Source organism: Pectinophora gossypiella, chromosome 10 (genome assembly GCF_024362695.1).
Source record: "Pectinophora gossypiella chromosome 10, ilPecGoss1.1, whole genome shotgun sequence".
In the NCBI taxonomy this organism is placed as follows: Eukaryota; Metazoa; Arthropoda; class Insecta; order Lepidoptera; family Gelechiidae; genus Pectinophora; species Pectinophora gossypiella.
Window position 1 is genome coordinate 16,773,902 of NC_065413.1, and position 20,793 is coordinate 16,794,694.

General features: G+C 37.2%; 1 protein-coding gene across 1 annotated transcript in view; it reads left to right on the forward strand.

Moving 5' to 3' along the window:
- The first annotated feature begins 335 nt into the window (after positions 1–335).
- Positions 336–20,793, forward strand: part of LOC126369974 (pro-resilin) — a 29,297-nt gene continuing 8,839 nt past the window's right edge. Inside the window, exons 1-2 of the mRNA XM_050014586.1 lie at positions 336–474; positions 817–861. Of these exons, the coding sequence (XP_049870543.1) occupies positions 841–861 (21 nt within the window). The 5' untranslated portion in view covers positions 336–474; positions 817–840. The remainder of the gene's footprint in view (positions 475–816; positions 862–20,793) is intronic.

Consider the following 20,793-nt stretch of genomic DNA (forward strand, 5'->3'; position numbering starts at 1 on the left):
ATATTTGTGCATCTATACAGGTTTTCTCGGTAAGGTAACTACAGCAGCAATCATGTCATAGGAAAGGTTTAATAAGTCTTTATAATATAATGAAAAATACACTTAAATAGTCTTTATAATATAAATCCTAGAACTAAATCGAGTTAAAAATATTTAAAGCTTATTAATCAAATTCCTAAGGCTTTTAATAGTTACTTACGTAGTTTATAGAACATAGATGCCTTAATAGTACAGCAATTGTATTTAACAATATTTGGGAGGATAATTATATGGAGCCGGCGATGATGCGCCGGGCGCGCATGGTGGGGCTGTGCGCATGCGTATATATCGTTGCGCGCGCACCGCCGTGCCATCAGTGCGACGTGCGCGCACGTCACTTTTTACTCCAAATTGCAAACGTTCCAAATTCAAATTTGACAGCCGAAAGTTTGTGATCGTTCTTTTTATTGGTGAATTGGATTCTGTGGTTTTCTGGTGAGTAACGTGAGAGTGACGTGTCGGTGAATTATCGTCAGAGATTGTAATAAGTTGTGATAGGATTTAGTAATTTACATTTTCCTGAAACTATTATTAAGTTAGTTATTATCTTGCGTGAGATTAGATCCGCATCCGAGTCGTGTAAATCACGAGACGGTTGATTGGAAGTTAATGATATGTTCTGAAAGTATAGCACGTTGGTTGGCAAGTTTTGCGGAAATTCCGATCTCATCTGGTTTCTATAGAACTTCTATTGTCTGACCACAAGAGTATGTAATTCCCTGTAATACATAGTGTGTATATAAAGAGTAGTGCAGTAACTCTGGTCGTATTTTACAGAGCCAGGTCGTCGGAGTCGATAAGATGGTGCATTTTAAGACTGTGGTGAGTACCAAAATTCAAACAATTTCATCATTATATTCAAAGTTTATCTAGGTAGGTATGATATATCTATAGTGGGAGAACAGGTGAACTACAACTTTTATAAGTTAAAAAATATATATTAAAACATTTTTAAGACAACTATTTATTAATAAAATATCTTTTTTTTTGCTGAACTATAAAGTTACAAGTGTTCTAAACTTGAAATTAAAAGACAAACTAAAAAAAATAACACAAAATTTTTAATGTATCTTAGAAAAAAAAATCAATCTTAATACAATTTCAATGCCTTTTCATAATATGTCGCTAACAGACTTAGCAAAGAAAATTTTAAGTTTTCTCGTCTCCAATCTCCATTTTATATGTAATTAATGATACTGTCATGTAGAGCTGCTTCATAAGACGGGCACCATCGTAACCTGAGAGAAATTAAATTTTCCAATGTATGAAAATACCTACTTAGCTTACGTAAGATGCAGCTTTGCGAGAGTGAGATACCTACAAGTATTTATCGCGTTTCTTTTTTAAGTAGTAAAAGGTAACTAAAATGGGGTATTTCACAGGGTCGAAGATAAATTATAAAATGCTAATCTAGATATTGAAAAAAAAATAATCTCATTTTACTTTTAACTTAAATTCGAATTTGAATTATGTATTAAGCAACAATAAGTACGAATTTTGACTGCTTGTACCGATGAGGTCACAGGACTTTTGAAAAGAAGGTAGGTATTGCTAAAAAAAATTCAAAAATATTTATTTTTCAAAATTGGCTTACAAAGTTAGCGCTTTTTGCACGTCAAAAAAATTAAATTACTTACATATTATGTAACTAGCTGTAAAACTACTACCACATCGGAATCTGTAACGCTGAGGGAAAGATGTGGCCAGAAAACCTCCCAGCACAGGGCCCTAGTCCTACTGTTTCATGTTTTCCTTTCTTTTCTTTTCTTTGCTATTAACAATTATAAAAATATACCTTATATTATAATATAAAATGTATTTATTTTTACCTAACCTAACTACAGGTTTGACAGGTCCGGTTTTTTACAGAAGACCTTTCAACCTACGAAACTTTATAAATTGAAATCCTTTTATTTATAAATAACAAATGAATGTTTATACAAATGTATGAACTGCGGGCATTTAGTACATCCGGTGGATGTACCTCCGACTACCCGAATAGGGAACATGACCGGAAGTTTATAATTATGTTCTGGTAGCAAACGAAGAAATCGGATCTGTTAAAAAAATAAAAGATCAACGGATGCTCACTGGGACGATATTATTTCATCATCTCATCTCCCTAAAGTTTATTAGAGCCATGAGTTTTAAGAGGCTGGTTTTCCCTTCGCGGGTTGGAAGGTCAGACAGGCAGTCGCTTCTGTAAAAAGCCGGACCTATCAAATCTTCAGGTTAGGTAAGCGGACCCTGTAGGAAAATATTAGGGAGCTCATCATCTCCCTAACATTTATTCTGTATGTATTATAGAGTCAGCTACACTGACTTAAAGTTCAAAAGATTTTCTATAAACTTAATACAACAACAAATCTTCTGTGCGGCCTATTTAATTTAGTTAATTTTTAAAATAAAAATAAATCCATTGGGAAATTGACGTGGGTTTTTATTATGTTAAAATGAAACCTGCCTACTTAATGGCCATGGCACAACATGTATCAATCAATATTACATTTTACGCTTGTTTTTTTTTTTTTTTTAAAATACGCATATCATTAAGCAGCGTTCACACACACACACCATCCCTCATTCACAAACTTCGCGTTGAAACAATCGGCGGCTTGTCATAAGCCAGATAATTCGTCTTGACATATGTTTAGGAGAAATACACAAAAAATACCGCGAAATACATTAACAAACAATCATCGGGGAGTATTCTCGTAGTTTTTGTGTCGTATTCAAATGTGGTTGTGATTTATTAGTATTCGGTTGACTAGCTGTAGCTACTGGCTTCACACGCGCGGCGCCACCCGTTATTTGCACGAGCTATGTAAGTAAGTAGTAATTTTATTTGTAACGTAATAAGTTGCATATTGGAAAGATATTGCATATTAGTTTCCGAAGAAAAAAACGCCGTAATTGCTGCATTTATTTTCATTGAGTAACAAGATTGTCTGTTACAATTAACGAAAGAAATGCGTCTCGGAGGTATGTGACCTAACCTGTATTGTGCTGGTATTCTTTTCACGGATTGGAAGGTCAGACAGGGGTCATTCTTCTTTTTTATCGACAATAAGAAGTAATTTTCTCGTTATATCGGATTTAACATCTTTCATTATAACGGTAATAAATATTTAAAAAACATCATATAGAGATGTGTCTGTAGAGGAGTATTTAGTGTTTCTCTTTATCTTGGTAATATACTGTTCCTTGCAGGCGCATTGCAAAATATATTGTGACAGAGTGGCCCTTTTCATCGGAGACAGCATTTCGATTTACCACTCTGTCACAGAATTTTGTGAAAAACAACCAAGCTACGTTAATCACTAATCGAGGAACCGATTAGTATTTCGCTAGTATTTTAAGTATAATAAGATAACTATATTTTTGGACAATTAAACGAAATATTAAATAAAATTCTAAAACATGCTATGTTATAGCAGAGCGAAGGACAGATCATTGTCGATAAAAAAGAAGAACGACCCACAGGCAATCGCATCTTTAGGAAACCGGACCTGTCAAATCTTCAGCTTAGGTGAGCAGACCTTGTGTAAAACAGAAGATAGATAATCACAATGTAGGTGTACTCACCTTGCGAAATCGACATAAAATGACTTCTACATACATACATACTCGTAATATGCAGAGACTATAGAATTCCATTTGCTTCGATCCTGACAAACTTCTCAAAAAAATGACATCTGTTTCAATATAAAACTTATTTTTATTCCACACAATGTTCTCCATCATCCATCATCAATTTAAGAGCCAGGCTCTTGTCGGTGCAGCATTTTCCATGCTACTTTCCGTTTTTTTTTTCCTTTTTTTTTACAATTTTCTTAAACGTCGTTAAACAGACTACACGACCTCTTTTCTGTAGTATCATTATCATATCATAATAATTCTGCAACAAAAGCGACAGAAAGTTCAAAACTTTACTAAAATACAGGATAACTTATCCCATATGACTCTACAATAAACATGCGTACGATTTAGATAACGTTATGCGCAAAATGGTCGAAGTTCCCGCTGTAACGTAAAGTAATGCGATTACGATGAACGAGCAATAAATATGACGTTTACGCGCATAATGCCCATTATACGCACTGATCGACGCGAGCGCAGGGTTGCGTCGTGATTTATTTATTTAACGGTTTACGGTACAATATAGACAAAGATTATATGTAGTAGAAATCTTTTCCAGTAGACCGTGAAGGAGAATCATTAATGAAATATAAATAAAACTACCCTACCCGGCTGAATTTGGGTAGTTTTATTTAATGCCTTAAAAAATGAGGAGTTTGAGATACTAAATTGATCGGAAAATTAATTTTGTCGAAAAATACGTAATTTTCCCTAAGCACGGGTGAATATTATAAAAAAATCCTTTAAAATAAAAACCCTTTTAAATCGTACTTACACTACTTAGAAAACAGCGTCTCAAAAAAACTGTATCTTTCTTCTCATCCTGCTAAAAAGAATGAAATGGAAACACATAGCCAACCAATTATATATTCTACCACAACAAACTTCTTCTGCGAAAGGATCACCTAAAATAAAATGGCTGTAAAAACTAAAAATAGCCGGAATAAAATGTTGAATCATAATGTTATGTAAATTACGCATTAACACTTTGTCTCTGTCACCGCGGATGATATACGGACATTGAAAGAAAAAGGTAACTTTCATCTTGCTACCGTTAATACAGCACATGCAAAACAGGCAATAAATTTAACATAAACAACCTTTATACGTAAAGAAACAAGAAATAAAAGCAATAAAATCGAGCATGGCAACAACATTCGAATGTACCGCGGGAAAGATAATGTTGCCAAAGTCCTACGTGAATATAATGGTGCTTTCCCACTGAAGCGGAGACGAGAAGAAATAAATTTTCCAAGATTTGCACAGATACAACAATGTGGCAGGTTAGTAGATATGTTAGCAACTACACAACAACAACTACTACTACAACAACACAACGCAACTACTATATTGCGTGCGTGTGTTGTGTGCTGAAACCAAAAACATATCGTCACTGGAAAGGCAAAATTACGTAAGCGCCAAAAGGCCATTTCGAGAAAAAGCCGTTTAAAGTTTCATTTTTTAGTTTTTTTATCATAACTTTTTACCCAATTATCCAATTTAGATGACGTCAAAGTAAGGTTACATTGTTTTTTAATTGTCTATGTCCAGCAATACATATCATAACAGTTGGATTGCTATTTTAGGATATAGTGGCGCTTACGTAAAAATGACTTCAGTTTACAGTAAAGCAAATTTACTTAACCGCCATCTGGTTAAAATATTATTTGGAAGCAAAATTACTTACAGCTCTTACGACAATGCATACGAGAACGACAATATTTCTTTAAATATAATAATACTGTAATGTTAGCGGAGTAAAAGTTACTGTAACGACTTTTACACATCTGCTTTCATTATGTGAAAATTGCCTAAAAAGTGATCGATTGATTATGTCAGTACACCAAAGATTCTTTAAAGTAAGTTTTTGTAATATCTTACAAGGGTAAAAAGACGTAAGAGACTAATAATTATTCTTAATACCTCCTTAAATTACTTATTACTTCAATTGATTTATAAAAATAGCTATTAAAATACTGAAGTGCCAGAAATAAAGTTTCATAAAATATAAATAATAGCGTACAACCCGTTATCTGTTTGTAAAAGTTTCTTTTTAACACTTTCAAAGACAGAACGTATACGGACGTTCCGATTCCAAGGTATCATACTACCTATTATGAACCACCAATGACCCATGGTCTCTGTCCGTGAAAGGGTTAAACGGTTTTATTTAGCTAAACCCGTACGGTATATATTTGTATCAAAATTAGAAATTGCAGTTTAAGTACCTTCATGTTGTCAGATTGATCTGAAATTTGGTACGCACCTTTAATTCCGATGTCAATACAATATAATAAAATCAATAACATTATAAATCTAAGATGGCAGCCGGTACATAATGGGGGATTACATATTTTTCCAAACCCCCTCAATATGGGTATCAAATGAAATAGCTACACAAGTAGAATACTGTGATTATGTCAAAATTTAAAATCCAAGATGGCCGCCGTTCCAAAATAGCGGACTAGGTACATATTTTTCCACAACCCCCTCAATAGGGGTATCAAATGATGGGACTACACTAGTAGAATACTGTCATTATGTCAAAATTTCAAATCCAAGATGGACGATATTACAAAATGACTGAAAGAAGGATGTTGCCCTTAATTTTGTCATTGGCATCCACCGTCCATAATATGCAGGGCAGCACAGTGGATCGCTGGGTAATGATGCCGCCGACGAACTGGCAAGAAGAGGATCAGACACCAGGGTATATGGACCCGAACTAATCCTGCCGATACCTTTCAGTCAGTTACGCTCGTGGGTACGGGACCATACCCAGCAACTACACAACGACAGATGGGCACAGCTGCCCACATGCAGACAGTCGAAGGATATCATGCCTATAATATCCAATTCACTCGCCGACTGCTTCGCTTAAACCGCAATGACCTCCGAATAGTAGTGGGCAGTATAACGGGTCACTGCCCACTCAACAAGCACCTATTTAACTTAGGGATAACGGACAGCCCACTTTGCAGAGGCTGTCTGGACGCAGAAGAAACTGCCCCCCATGTAATCCTGGAATGCACGGGAGTGTCAGCACAACGGGTAAAATCCTCAAAGGAATGGGGTCGCTCCGCGAAGCCTGTAAAATCCCCAGGAGGCTTCTGAGCTTCTGGAAGGAGATAGGTTGGCTTACGTAGTCAACAATTACACGCATAATGGGCCACCTTAGAGTCTAAATGCGGAAAACAGAGCCACTAACATAACATAACATATGCAGGGCAGCACAGTCGACCATGCAGTAGTATATTTGGGCTCAAAATTGTTTGAATTAGGACAAGATAACGTGCCTCTAAGTCGAGTCAAGTCTCTGGAAGGGTCAAGTCTTTTTAATTCCTCAATAATTCCCCTTATTATTTTTCAAAGTATTTACCACGAAGTTTAATACACTTTTCCATTCGCTCGAACCATGTATTATTTAACATTTATTCCACTCCAAAGTAGAGGTGTTCAAAATGGCTGACTTGAAAGCGTTGGCCGCTTCTTCACCGCACTGGAACCTTTGACCGCGAAGAGTTTCTTTTTTAATTTTAGGAAATGTATAGAAATCATTGGAGCTTAGGTCAGGACTGTATGGAGGATGGTCAAGAATTTCTACGTTTTCCTGCTTCAAATAATCGTTTGACGAGCGGCGTGTGAGCTTGCGTTGTCATGGTGCAGCATCCTGCACCCCTGCACATCATCATGCGTCGCTTTGGGTTAGATTTTCGAAGTTCGGTGATGACTTGTGGTAAAAAAATTGTGGTATACCAATCCGCATTAACCGTCCTACGATCTTCAAGTGCAATTGTCGCAACATGACCGATTTTCTCCACGAAGGTAGCCACCATCTTCTTTGAAGTGCTTCGAGAGCGAACAACTTTAGTCGGCTTTGACTCGTTTTGGAAGACCCAAACTGTGGATTGTTGTTTGGAATCAGGATAATAGCATAAATCCAAGATTCGTCACCACTGATGATGTCTTACACGTGATTTGAGTCTCCTCGGTTGAACCTCTGAAGAGTTTTCTTACACCATCTGACGCGGGCTACCTTATGATCGTCAGAAAATGCGGGATGCAACGGCAAACTAGTTTTCTCACACCAAGTGCCTCATGCAATATCGTTTAAATGGTTGTCCCTGAAATGTCTAATAACGCCTCTATTCTCGGTATGTCACATGACGATTTTTGAGGATTAGTTGTCTCACAGCAACGATATTATCTTCAGTGAAGGCGGATGTCCACGCTCGAATTCTAAGACATGGCACTTCATCGTGGAATAGAGATTTTAACTCTTTGAAACACTGAAGTCGAGGTAGGCCTCTTCAAAAGTTATAGAAAATTTTTCTTTGTAAGATTCATTTTCGGATGTGACCTGACAGATTCAAACGAACGCTGTGACTAAACAATTACATTAATCCTAATGCTTTCAATTGTTTTGATATTCGAAATTCCAACAAATTTGAATTTTGAGTTCTCAATTCAAAATTGGCGCTAAATATGCAAACGACAGAACTTAAAAAGCATAACAAAGTCGCTTTTTCTGTCCCTATATCCCTATGTACGCTTAAATCTTTAAAATTGCGCAACGGATTTTGATGCAATTTTCTTTAATAGATAGAGTGATTCAAGAGGAAAATTTATAGGTATGTATAATAACACCCAATAAATAGTGTAGAAATACTGTTATTTTTGAGGATTTTAATGTGATGTCGTAAATAATTTAATTTTTCCTCAGCATTGCACCCGAGCGAAGCCGGGCGGGTCGCTAATAAATTATAAAATCAATACTAAAATAGTTTTACTTTTAGATCTATTGTTAAAAAATAACTTCCTGGGAAACTTACTGCTAGCCCGCAAACTTTCTTAATAACAGCATAAAAATGCGAAGGCAAATTTACGTACACGCCTTACTTATTCTAAATACTGTAAGTCAAAATTACTTATTCGCCATTCACTGCATAAACATGCTAAGACATTTTTTTCTTATACGCCTTACTTATTTTAAAAGCTGTAAATAAAAATGACTTATACATAGTCTATTTTTTATTTTCAGTAGTCCAAAATTACTAATAAAATGATACTTTTCTAACTATAGAATGCCAAATTTACTTAAAGTTAATATGTAGTTATTATATAGGAACACAATTTTACTTATACACCAGTCACGAAAAAAACACCAAAATCTTGTCGTTTAAGAAACTGGAATTGAAAAAAGTCAACTATTTTTAAATTTACGTAAGCGCCAAAAAACTGCTCGTATCGCAATGCTACCCAGACAGATCGACGCAGAATGAAACGCTGATTCCGAATATATAAAAAACCCAAAATACCTATTTTGGCGCTTACGTAATTTTGCCTTTCCAGTGACGATATCATTAAAAATAAGGAAACGGTTTATTAAATCATACATTTGGAGCATTGCACTCTATGGAAGTGAAACGTGGACTATGACACAGAGAGACAGAGAGAGGTTGGAAGCGTTTGAGATGTGGTGTTGGCGAAGGATGGAGGGTATAAGCTTGACTGAAATGGTGTCAAATGAAAAAGTGCTGGAAAGAGTTGAAGAAAGGAGAACATAATGAAGACTATAGAGAACCGGAGAGGAAATATGATTGGCCACCTGATACGACACGTTTCATTTATAACAAACGATAATGTTATCCGCTTCCTTTGTAACTCATATTATACAAAATTAAACTCTTTTTGAAGTCCTTTATATTTCGAAAATTTAACTTGTGTAGGTACTTAAAAAAGTTATAATAATTTTATAATTGTGATATCTACATAAGTTTGGAGGCCAGTGTAGTAGACGCCGCTGGCGCAACCCTAATCACGCGTTCCGGATGCGCGAACGCACGCGCCGCGACCACGCGTTGTTTACAAACTGCTAACAAGATGCCTGTTTACGATTACTGCTGCAGGCACAATGTTGCCAACAATCACTTTATTTTACGAATATTGACGATATTAGTACAAGGATAAGATACTGTGAGGTAAGATTCGGTTCCGATAGTTTTATGATTCATCACTTGGCCAGACAAATGGGGAATGGAAAACGCAATTCAAAATAGGTAACTGTTATAGATAAAAAAAAATGTGTATTTTAGGTACTTACAGTTATAATAGATCCCAGTTAAAAAGTGTATTTTAATAATTATCGTAATACCTAACCCACTTCGATTCACAAAAAAGTTTACGCTAAATGACTAATGACCGAGGTAAATATTTAATGCGGGCTCGCTTTTCACTTTGTATCGTAATCAGGTGAACTTTTTAATTTTATTTCCTCATGCCTAAAAAGTTATAAAACTCAATCAATCCCCATTAAGAACATTAAAAACTAAATTCTTATTAAGTACAAGAAACTATAACATTTTAAAAAGCTAAATTAAAGAACTGTGAAGTTTGTAAGTAATTTAACTTGAACCATAATAGTAGTAACTCACCTAAATGTAATTCGTTCCCTCTTTAATAAATAAGTAAGGCCTAGGTCCAATTAGTCAGTGTTCGTGTTACGTTACTTCTTTTTATAAAGCACATAATACTCTATGAACTTAACCTCTAACCTAGTTCCCATAAAATCGCAAGTGAACACTGAACAAGTCACGGATTTTGGCCAAAACAAACGAAATTTACCCAATTGTTCGCATTCCTCACGAAAAGTTAGGGCGGGGTGAGACGCGCGGGGAGACCGCGCGCACAATGCGTTGCGTCACCGCACCGCGACCGCACGTTGCGTCACACCCTCAATGATGATGCACTCCACGTCAAGATGTATTTGTCACATCGCCACTTTCTTCCTAGTGGACTCGCTGCCTCGCTATTGATGCTCGCTGTGACGAAACCATACATCATCTCCCTTCGACTACAAAAAGAATTACGCACTACGTTACCGCAATCTCATGCATGTATACAATGTCGTATTTACTTTACAAATAGTTTGGTGACGTAACCGAATCCTTTGCACTTACTTAGTTTCATAATAATGAAAAGTGCATCGTGAAAACTGGCTAACAGAAAACCATTAAAGTTTGGGAAGTGCGATTGTTTGCTTAGAATGTGTGTCGACGAGTGTCGCGTTATGCAAGGTGCGTTACCCGGCGGGTCGCGCGGCCGGCGCGCGGCGTCGCGCGGCGCTATACGTACAAGACAAGAAGGTCACGGCCACTTCCGCGCGTGTGCTCCACCGTTATGTCACCGTCAAGTGTGTTTATTACCTTATCTCTGTTAATTCGCTTTAGCTGTCCGCGCATACGTAACCTTTGCTCTTTTATGAACATAATGATGATGGTACGATTGTGCTAGTTCAGAAACCCGATACCGACCCCGCCGGAGTGGTCGACGATGTCCCTCATTCAGCGCTTATCGCTATCGATCCACTAGGGTCGATTAATCCTTTCGAATATTCTTCCTCTCAGACGACGCCCTGAGCCGAGGTTCGCGCTCAACTGGGCACCCTCAGGCCTGTTGTCTTAAACGTTGTACCGGGTGAGAGCCTTCAGCGCTCCCCATTTGTCCGGCCAAGTAGGTAATGCCACCTGCGGCAAATCTACAATAAGTCACGTCAAAAAAAAAAGACTGATCGTGAAATCAGAACTGAGATGACTTACTGAATATTAACGGTGACATCCGCACAAGTTGGAGACGAATCCGCGAGACCCCGCAGTGTTGCTCAACTTCACTAAGCGCACGTAACAACAGTGTACAGGCTTCCACTGTATAACGGTTATTTTCTTTCGAAAATACGTGTAATAGAATTGTTACAAAATTGATAGCGCTGTGAAATATTATTTTCGAAATACGAAACGTTTAGTTTTTGTATTGCAATTTGCATACCACGCGATACTACCTTTGCAATTGCAACCTTTAAAGCTGTTAACACATTAAATTGTCATCGTACTTAAACTTACTGAGCCGAATACATCAATCCTATTTCCAATAAGAGTAGACAGAGACCCGCTACAAACAGAATAATAACATATCATAACATAAATAGCCTATATACGTCCCACTGCTGGGCACAGGCCTCCCATCAATCAACCGTAGGAGGTATGGAGCATACTCCACCACCCTGCTCCAATGCGGGTTGGTCAAACAGAATAGCAGCACTTTCTCATCTCTCTCTCCTCTTCTTTATAACGTTTTTCTTTTCTACTCCATTCTTCTTACATCTTCCTCTTCATAAAGTAGGTATTGTAGTACTGTCATGGTTTCCTTTCTTCCATAGTAATGTTTGTATATATTTACGTATTTATATATTATTATAATCATTATTGTTTTTAATATAGTCTATCTAGTTATAAGTACTTATATTTTTCAACATTTTATTATTATTATTATTATTTTGCACTGTCTATCCCGCTACACTTTTCATTAAATTCATATCCTATACCTAAAGGTTGCCTGGAAGAGATTGCTACCTTAGCAATAAGGCCGCCTGTTGTACTACCAATTTAATTATAATACTAATGTATTTTTAATGTGATTCAAGTGCAATAAAGAGTTTTTGTATTGTATTGTAATAATACACCTATTTGAAAGCTTAGTCAAAAAGAGCTTACAGAATCAATTATTAGTAAGTATAATTTTATAGGAGACTTTATTGATATACAAATGGGATAATTGTAGAACAAGTTATTGTAGAAACAGTTTTTTTTTTGATGGGACTTATTGCTGACTTAGCTCAGGTGGCATTCATTACTTGGCCGGACAAATGAGGAGCGCTGAGGGTTCTCACTCGGTACAAGTACAGGTGTGACTACAATGATTATCTGTTTACGGCGCATTCACTAATGACTGAGTCTACAACGCGGAGATCAATGTACCCACAAGGTCACCACATGGCCAGTGTTGCCAGTCCGTTGGTGCACATCATCGGTACATATTTGGCCAGTCAAGTGCAATACAAAGATGGATGTAATGATAAAACTGAGTTCATTGAGTTCAAGTACGATATTCATGGCTGTATTCGCAATTATTATCATATATCCAGCTGAAGCTCGATAACCAAGTCTCTGTCGCATCCGTCACACAATGCATCCCGGCTATGCCACCTGGAAAACGATGCAGAGGGCACTCGTTCACTATGTGAGATATGGTTTGATCCGGGTGACCACATTCACAGTATGGCGACTCCTTTAAGCCCCATTTATATAGGTAATGGTTTGATTCGCAATTGGGGTAGATATATATTGACAGTTTCACGGCGCATTGGTACTTCTGCACTGCAAAGTCGTGAAATGTAAATAAATAAATAAATAAATAAATAAATAGAGGTACAGCCATCACATGATGAACCATCAACCCGCTCCTCACCGAGCGGGGAGGAAGCGAGGTTTATGTGATGGGTTATTTTTAGTTATAGGAGAAGATATGTTTTATTATTATAGCTAATACTATTAGTAGTGACAATTAGGTCGATAGCTAATTGTGTCTGTAATTAAATAGTCTTTTACTTTTTTTATTTGCCGCGTTAACTACTTGACCGGACTTATGACCAGCGTCGAGTGCTCTCACCCGTTTCGAACGGCATTCACTACTAAGTACTTGGCCGGATAAATTGGAAGCGCTCTCAATCAGCTCACAGCATACGTTCTCACAGAATTTGATATAAGTACTTACCGTTTACTAATCATCATCTCCCAAGCGTTATCCCGTTTTTCACAGAGTCCACTTACCTAACCTGAAGATTTGACAGGTCCAGTTTTTTACAGAAGCGACTGCCTGTCTGACCTTTCAACCCGCGAAGGGAAAACTAGCCCAATACAGGTTAGGTCACATACTTCCGAAACGAATTTCTCGTGTATGTGGGTTTCCGCACGATGTTTTCTTTCACCGCTGAGCTTTATAATCTAAATATGAATTCGAAAACCGATTTCTTTAAAATAGGTTTAGGCCCGTGCTGGATTTGAACCTGCGACCTTACAGTGAGGGTCAAGCGTACTTCCAACTGGGCTACCACCGCTTACTAATATTCGAATTTTTTTTTACTGCAAACAACCTTTCTCTCTTATGATTCTCATCTCACGTATGATATTCGTAAATACACAGGTAACTTTTGTTTTTAGTCATAAAAGCCCCATTTGCGCGACGCCTGATCTCCATAAATATATTTTTTTATTTTCTCACGCGTATTTGGTATACGCGAAGATAAAAATAATAATGTTCCAATAGAACGCCGTTTTCTTTTTATGTCATGTAACATAAATTGAACTTTTCTCGTCTTGAATATAAAAGCAATTATTATTATCGTGCGAAAACTAGAGCTGGTTTTACTTTAGCAAAGCTCCCAGGTTTCAATGTAACATAACATATCTTCTAACAATAGAAACATAATCACTTTGTAGATCGATGATAATGAATAACAATTAGTTTCACGATTGATGACAAACTTGAAGTCTCATCAGCGGTTGTCAATCGTTACCTAACCTCTAATTTCTACGTGTTATTAGACCTATTGTGTATAGTATACACAAAACCTAAGACTTCACCTCTAACAATTATTAATAATAACCCAGACGATTTCTCCGCTTTCAATATACAATATAGAGCACAATGGCAAAGATTAACTTACCCTAACAATACACACAAATGCAACAAAGCTCAGAACGTCATATCATCAGTTAAAAGCTCCGTTTAAATACCTATTAACCTTTAAAACTAAAATTTGTAAAGAATAATCGATTAAAATTATAAATTTAATATTAAAATTCTACCGATATCGTAAAATTCACATGACATAACAATGTCTTAATAAGCAAAAATATTGCCATTGACCCTGTTTAATCGAATTTGAATGCTAAACTTATGTAGGGCAAAGTTTTAATTTCTCACGTGACGCGACTATATGTATAGATATACACTTTAATATTCTTATACATATTTTTTTGTTTTTTTTTTATAGGTTTTCCTTCTTATGCCATTGAACGGTACATAATTTTTGTTTTCTTTGTGTGCCGCGGCGGTATGTGTGCCAAACGAATCGTGTCGTGACTAAAAACTCTGGGTCATAGTTCACATCACCTCAATCGAACTAAGTTACATAACAGCGACAGTTTTGTACCTCATAGTTTACATCGACGCTTTCAAACTAACAAAACTAATCGATTTAGTGGATAGTGTACAATGCACGCGGTGCACCGTGTGCTTCGCTAACGGCTAGAAGGTTCGTGTATCTACTTTTACTTTCATTGTGGGAAGCCATGTTCGTTATGTCATATTATTCAAATGTTTTCACATTAATTCGTTACTTGTGAGGGAAATTGGAGCAGTATGTACGCTTCTTTCGACATTATAACGATATAACTTATATCCTATTATACGTAAAATAAATGCTTGTAGCAAACACTGCTTCATAGTTGCACATTCTTGACCTATTGACCGGGTTGGCAGCTTTAAAAAATTGATTTTCAAAGAAAGAGAAAATAAAAACCTTTGAACTTTCACACGTCATTGTTAAGGTGCTGGTGATTAGATCACAGCTCATAAATATCGAATTATCTATTGTGACGGCCATCAGTCAGTCCTCGGGGCGTCTGCCAGACGTCTGGAGTCAGTGGAGAGTGAGCTTTATACCGCTGTCGTAACGCTGAGAAATAGGCGGGAAAACATCAGCTGTTGGAAAGTGTCATGGCGGCTCATTGTGCCCGCGCGTTCCGCCTCGCGCTATTATCATATTAAAATGCACTTCCTCCCGCGCAAACTTAAAAAAACAAAGATTATGTTTCACTTTCGTCGCACTGACAATGGTAAATCCTAAAAACTATCATGAAAGTTCATGTGCGTGACACGGCGAGCATTGTAGGTTTTTGTGGCCATTAATAGTGCATCGTGATCTTGCAACGATTGCTTCCGTTCTCACTGGATGTATTTACGTGTGGCAACACCGCGGGAACGGATGTGAGTGACTCCCGATCTCGGAGAATACAGTCGCGATTTCAATTTGCACAATTTTTGAACAATACTGTCCGGTGTTGCGCAGGGGCATTGTGGCGGTTCCCATGGCAACGCGCGCGTTCCCGTGAGAGGAGCTTTGAGTGACACATCTAGATGCACGTCTATTCTTTGATGCGTTTTAGACGTTTACATAAAGTTATTATAGTAATGTACGCGCGGAGTGCAGTCAATATCTACAATCTTCGACGTAACCGGTGTCAGTGCGCCGGCTGAGGCAACTCATACAGATGTCAGCTGGGTTCCGCGAGTTTATCTTATTTACGAGGCGCGGAAAGGGAACTTTTGCGGTATATTGCTGTCAGTTTTTGCGCCTCCGGTGAAGATTAGCTCTCTTTTCGTAATTATAAATGCGCACAATAGACTGTTCCGCTTACTCTAATTAAGTCGCATTCTTTTGGCTTAATACTTCGTAGAGAATTACTACGTAACCTCATTATGACGACGTATAAAAATAACAATACTTCACTTCTTTACGTATATTATTACCTATCATAAAATTTAAGATGACTTAGAAAGGCCGTATATTAAGGAATTAATAATTAATTATGCATATACATAGTAGATCGAGCTTGCATAATGCATAAGGCTTTATAATAACTTGTATAAGTTCCATAATACTAAATAGAAAATTTATAGTAATTAAAAAGAAACAATCGACGAATTAAAATCACCTTTCTGTTTATTTTTCTATATTTCTCACGACTGGCAACTTATTTGCGGAATCAAAGATGGCCGAAAAAGAGCGCCAATTTAAATGTATAATTCCATTCACGAATGATGTTAACAAATGTTAATATCATCATTAAGGTGATTTTAGACAAAACACTTGTCTTAGTGTCGTAATGAAACGAGAGTGAAAGTGTTTGTGATGTTTTAATCTCACATGATGAATCTATGAATGAGACGTAGGTTCGTAAGATTACGTATGGAACTGTTTTTATTTTTATTATACTACTAGAAGTTTCTATTGAGCAATACGTGAAAACGAGATTCTATGTTGCATCTGGGAGCGAATAAATAACATTATAGAACGCCATCAACTGCTTATTTTCCCGGGACTATAGTACCCGGGACTGTATTATCCGGGACTGTAGTATCCGGGACTGTCCCGGGACTGAAGTAACTACGGACAGAGGAATTGTGTTTTACTCGTCACCATTCAGTATACCGTATCTATCTTAGAACTTCGCAGAAAGATTTTCGCATCTGGACTCTTCCTAAGCGTATGCTCTGTCAGAATTTCCAGTTTTGTATGGAATTATTAGATAGAAAAAATCTTTATTTAAGTTACTAACACACTAGGTCACTATTACAGAACAGATAAGGTCAGTTTTCGTTTTGTTATTTAAAAAATCTGCCATCCAACGTGCCGAATTCTTCTGAATAACCTAACACCTAAAATCTTAAAACTAAAATATTAATAAATCGTTTTCATTCCCACTGAAATCTTAATTTGGATTGAAAAAAAGCAAAGAACTTTTAGTATGATCATTTATATTTGTAATAGGGTAATATAATATGGCAGCTCTTTAGAAACCGAGTCAATAAAAGTCATAACGCTTCTTTCATTTTTAAGATAATTTTATAAGAAAAGTAAGGCAAATCCCTTCAATGTCAGATGTTCAGACATTCAAACTCATTACCCTACATTGGGTACTCCGGCACAATGAGCCACGCTAAGCAACAAAGACAGTAAATGAACTCTCTGTACAGAAAATAGGAATTTAAATAAATTAGCATGCGCCCGCACCATTGTTCAGTGTTGCCATTACACAACCAGTGTTGCAAGTTGAGGGAAAATCCGACAGTTTCCACCGTAGCTTGACCGCAATGAGTTCCTGGAAAATAAAATGACAGCATAATATGCGTTCTTATGTATAAATGTGTGACATATTTATTTGCATTCGGCCTACGTGGTCCAGTGGTAGAGCGTTGGGCTCTCGATCCGTAGGCCCCAGGTCCGAATCCCGGTGGGGACATATCACAAAAATCATTTTGTGATCCCTAGTTTGGTTAGGACATTACAGGCTGATCACCTAATTGAAGTAAGATGATCCGTGCTTCGGAAGGCACGTAAAGCCGTTGGTCCCGGCTATTAGCCGTAAAAACACCTTCACCAACTTGCAGTGGAGCAGCGTGGTGGAGTATGCTTCATACCCCCTCCGGTTGATTGAAGGGAGGCCTGTGCCCAGCAGTGGGACGTATTATAGGCTGTTTATGTTATTTATTTGTATACAATAAAACATCAATTTTTGTGTCCTTTATGCTTTTTATTAGGTTAAGTTATGTTTATTTTCATGACACCAGGTAAATTGCAATTAGTTGGTTATCTGAGCTGTATTTTCGAAATGTCTAACGTAATAGAGTAATTATATCAAGATCTTAATAACACGTCAAGCGAACTGCTGCTTAATGATATTAATTAACGACTCTGACTTTATTTTCTTAAGTTGAATGTAGCTCTTAATAATGTGCTAATAACGACAGTACAGCCCAGTTATTAAATTACTGAGGATGTTGCAAAAGTTATAACTCTATAACACTCCACCTCTGCATAATTATGTGGTGAACTACTTAAATGTCTTGCAGTCTAGGCCAAAATGGCAAACAGCTAAGAGCAATATTACGATTGGTTCTCTGGTACTTTTAGTTGAGAATAATTCTCCTCCCTTGACTTGGCCTATGGTTTGTGTTACACAGATTTTCCCTGGCAAAGATAATCATGTTCGGGCATTTGAAGTGATGACTCCGAATAGAAAGAAACACATTAGGTCTGTAACTAAAGTGTGTATTTAACATTAGATTAAGAATATGTTCCTACGGATAATTACTAAAGTTAGCATAAGATTGTGTTATTTTTTTACTATGATAAAAACTAAGATAATCATTCTGTCATGCATACTTAGATTCTTTGATACAAACCTCTTCATAATTTGAACGCATCGTAAAGCCCGTAATTCGTAACGGGCTATGGACCTTTTGATACAAAGTCCTAAGATGGATATGATGGAACCGTGAATCCCTCAGTTCATTTCTACGACACGAAATAGGTACGTATTATATTTGTCTGTAAGTACTCCCGTTAAATAAACTTGAAAAACACATAACGTAACATGAGCTAACGACTGCACCCCAATGAGGAAGTCAGATGAACTAAATACCCACATCTCACCGAGCTTTCTGTTAGACCAACGTGATAGGTGAGCCGTATCGCTGTCTGCAATGGTCGAGCCAACTGTGTTAGTGGAAACTGTACTTCAGATGGAGCAAGTCAAGGTAATCGGGGTTCGAACCGACGCTCTCTCTCTCTTTGAGAAACAAGCCGGTAAACTACAGGAACACAGTGACTTGGAAAATAAACTTTGCTATTTTAGCATAAACTCATCATCATCAATTTAAGAGCCACGCTCTTGTCGGTGTAGCATTTTCCATTCCAGTCTATCAAAGGCCAATTCCTTGACTTCCCTATAAGACACGACGTTAACCTTTTCTTTAATCTGTTTCATGTAAGCTCTTCTTGGTCTTCCCCTTCCTCTCTTTCCTTCTAGCTTTCCTTCTATGATGTTTTTAATGAATTCGTCGTGTCTTATTAGGTGTCCAATCATCTTGCCTCTTCTGTCCTCAATAATTCTCAGTATTTGTCTCTTTTCCCTTACTCTTACTAGCACTTCCTCATTTGTAACCCTTTCTGTCCAACTTATTCTTTCCATCCTCCGCCAACACCACATAAACATAAACTACCACGTTTTTTATATGATAAAAATCGTGTAGGTTTACCGTGTCCGTCAGAATCGGTAGCCACTCGCCAGCACCATCCATGACATTCGCATGCTAAAATTCCTCTGAATAGTTTCGCCAACAACTTTTCCCCTTCTCTGTATTCTAGCTGCGCTCGATATAATTCCAGAGTAATCTGGACCCTCGCCAGGAGTGCACTCGCGACGGCCAATAAAGAAATCCACGACAACGTATCTCTCCCAGACGGGAGGCGAATATTAAACTTCTGAATTATTCAACTGCATTAGATGTACTTTTAGAAAGGAGTTTTGAGAATTTGAGTCACTGTGTATGGTCACGAGTAATAATATGTATACACTTTGATACCATGTCACATCAACTTTTTCGACAAATAAACCGTAAGTCTCATTAAATGTCAAATATGATAGTGCGACAAGGTTCTAAAGTGGGTACATAATATTGTTAATGATTGTACCACATCCTGTGGTACACCGACTTGCTTCTCAAACAGGTAGCATCTGTGCCAACTCTGGTACAGGACTTGCACCAATGAGTTATACTTTCTTAAGTGCAGTTTTCACTAACGCTCGACTCGGCAATTACAGACGGCGATACTACTCACCACCTATCACGTTGGTCTAGCAGAAAGCTCGGCGAAGTTTTGAAAGGCATAACAAAATTATCAAGTTCAAAATTCTAATGCAACATGTTACTTAGTTACTCTTTGAATAGTCATTTTTTACATAACAATCGTCTCATCCGCCTAAAACTACTGCAGCTTCTCACAACCTGCATAGCTAGGGAAAAGCAGCTACAAGAAAAACCTCGGCACAGGGCCCTAGAGTACTTAAAAATATATATACTGTTGTACAATTTAGTAATTTGGTTCCCAGACAATTAATCCCATGCATTCATATCTTCTAAACCTGTTCTACAAAGTTTATGTTTAATTACTGTCTTAAAACTGTTCAAGGGTAAATTCTGAAAATTATTTCTAGCTTTCTTCAGGTTGCCTCATTGCCAGTAAGAGATCGCTTTTAGCGATAACGCCGATAGGTGGTTTATGTTTCTGTTCTAGGTATATTCTTTTTCTTTTTTTTGTAATAATGTATTTGTGTTGTATTATATGAATATTTTCTTTTACAATCTGGAACTCTTCGGATAATTTGAAGACTAAATTTATTGTCCTCTAGTCCAGATAGCTCCACCAATATTCTGTGAAAACATAAAAAAGGAGTTTGAACTATTCCATACAAAGTTGTGAGACGTAAGCTGGTACGTAAGTACTTTGTGGAACTTGGATGAAAGACCTTGGTTATTTCATAACCCTGGCGTTAGATTTGCATGACGAATGTGCCGCATTTTGCCCCATGGCATTTTTGTGACGTAAGTCATTTTCCTCAAATGGCATACTTGGTCCGACAAATGGGAAGG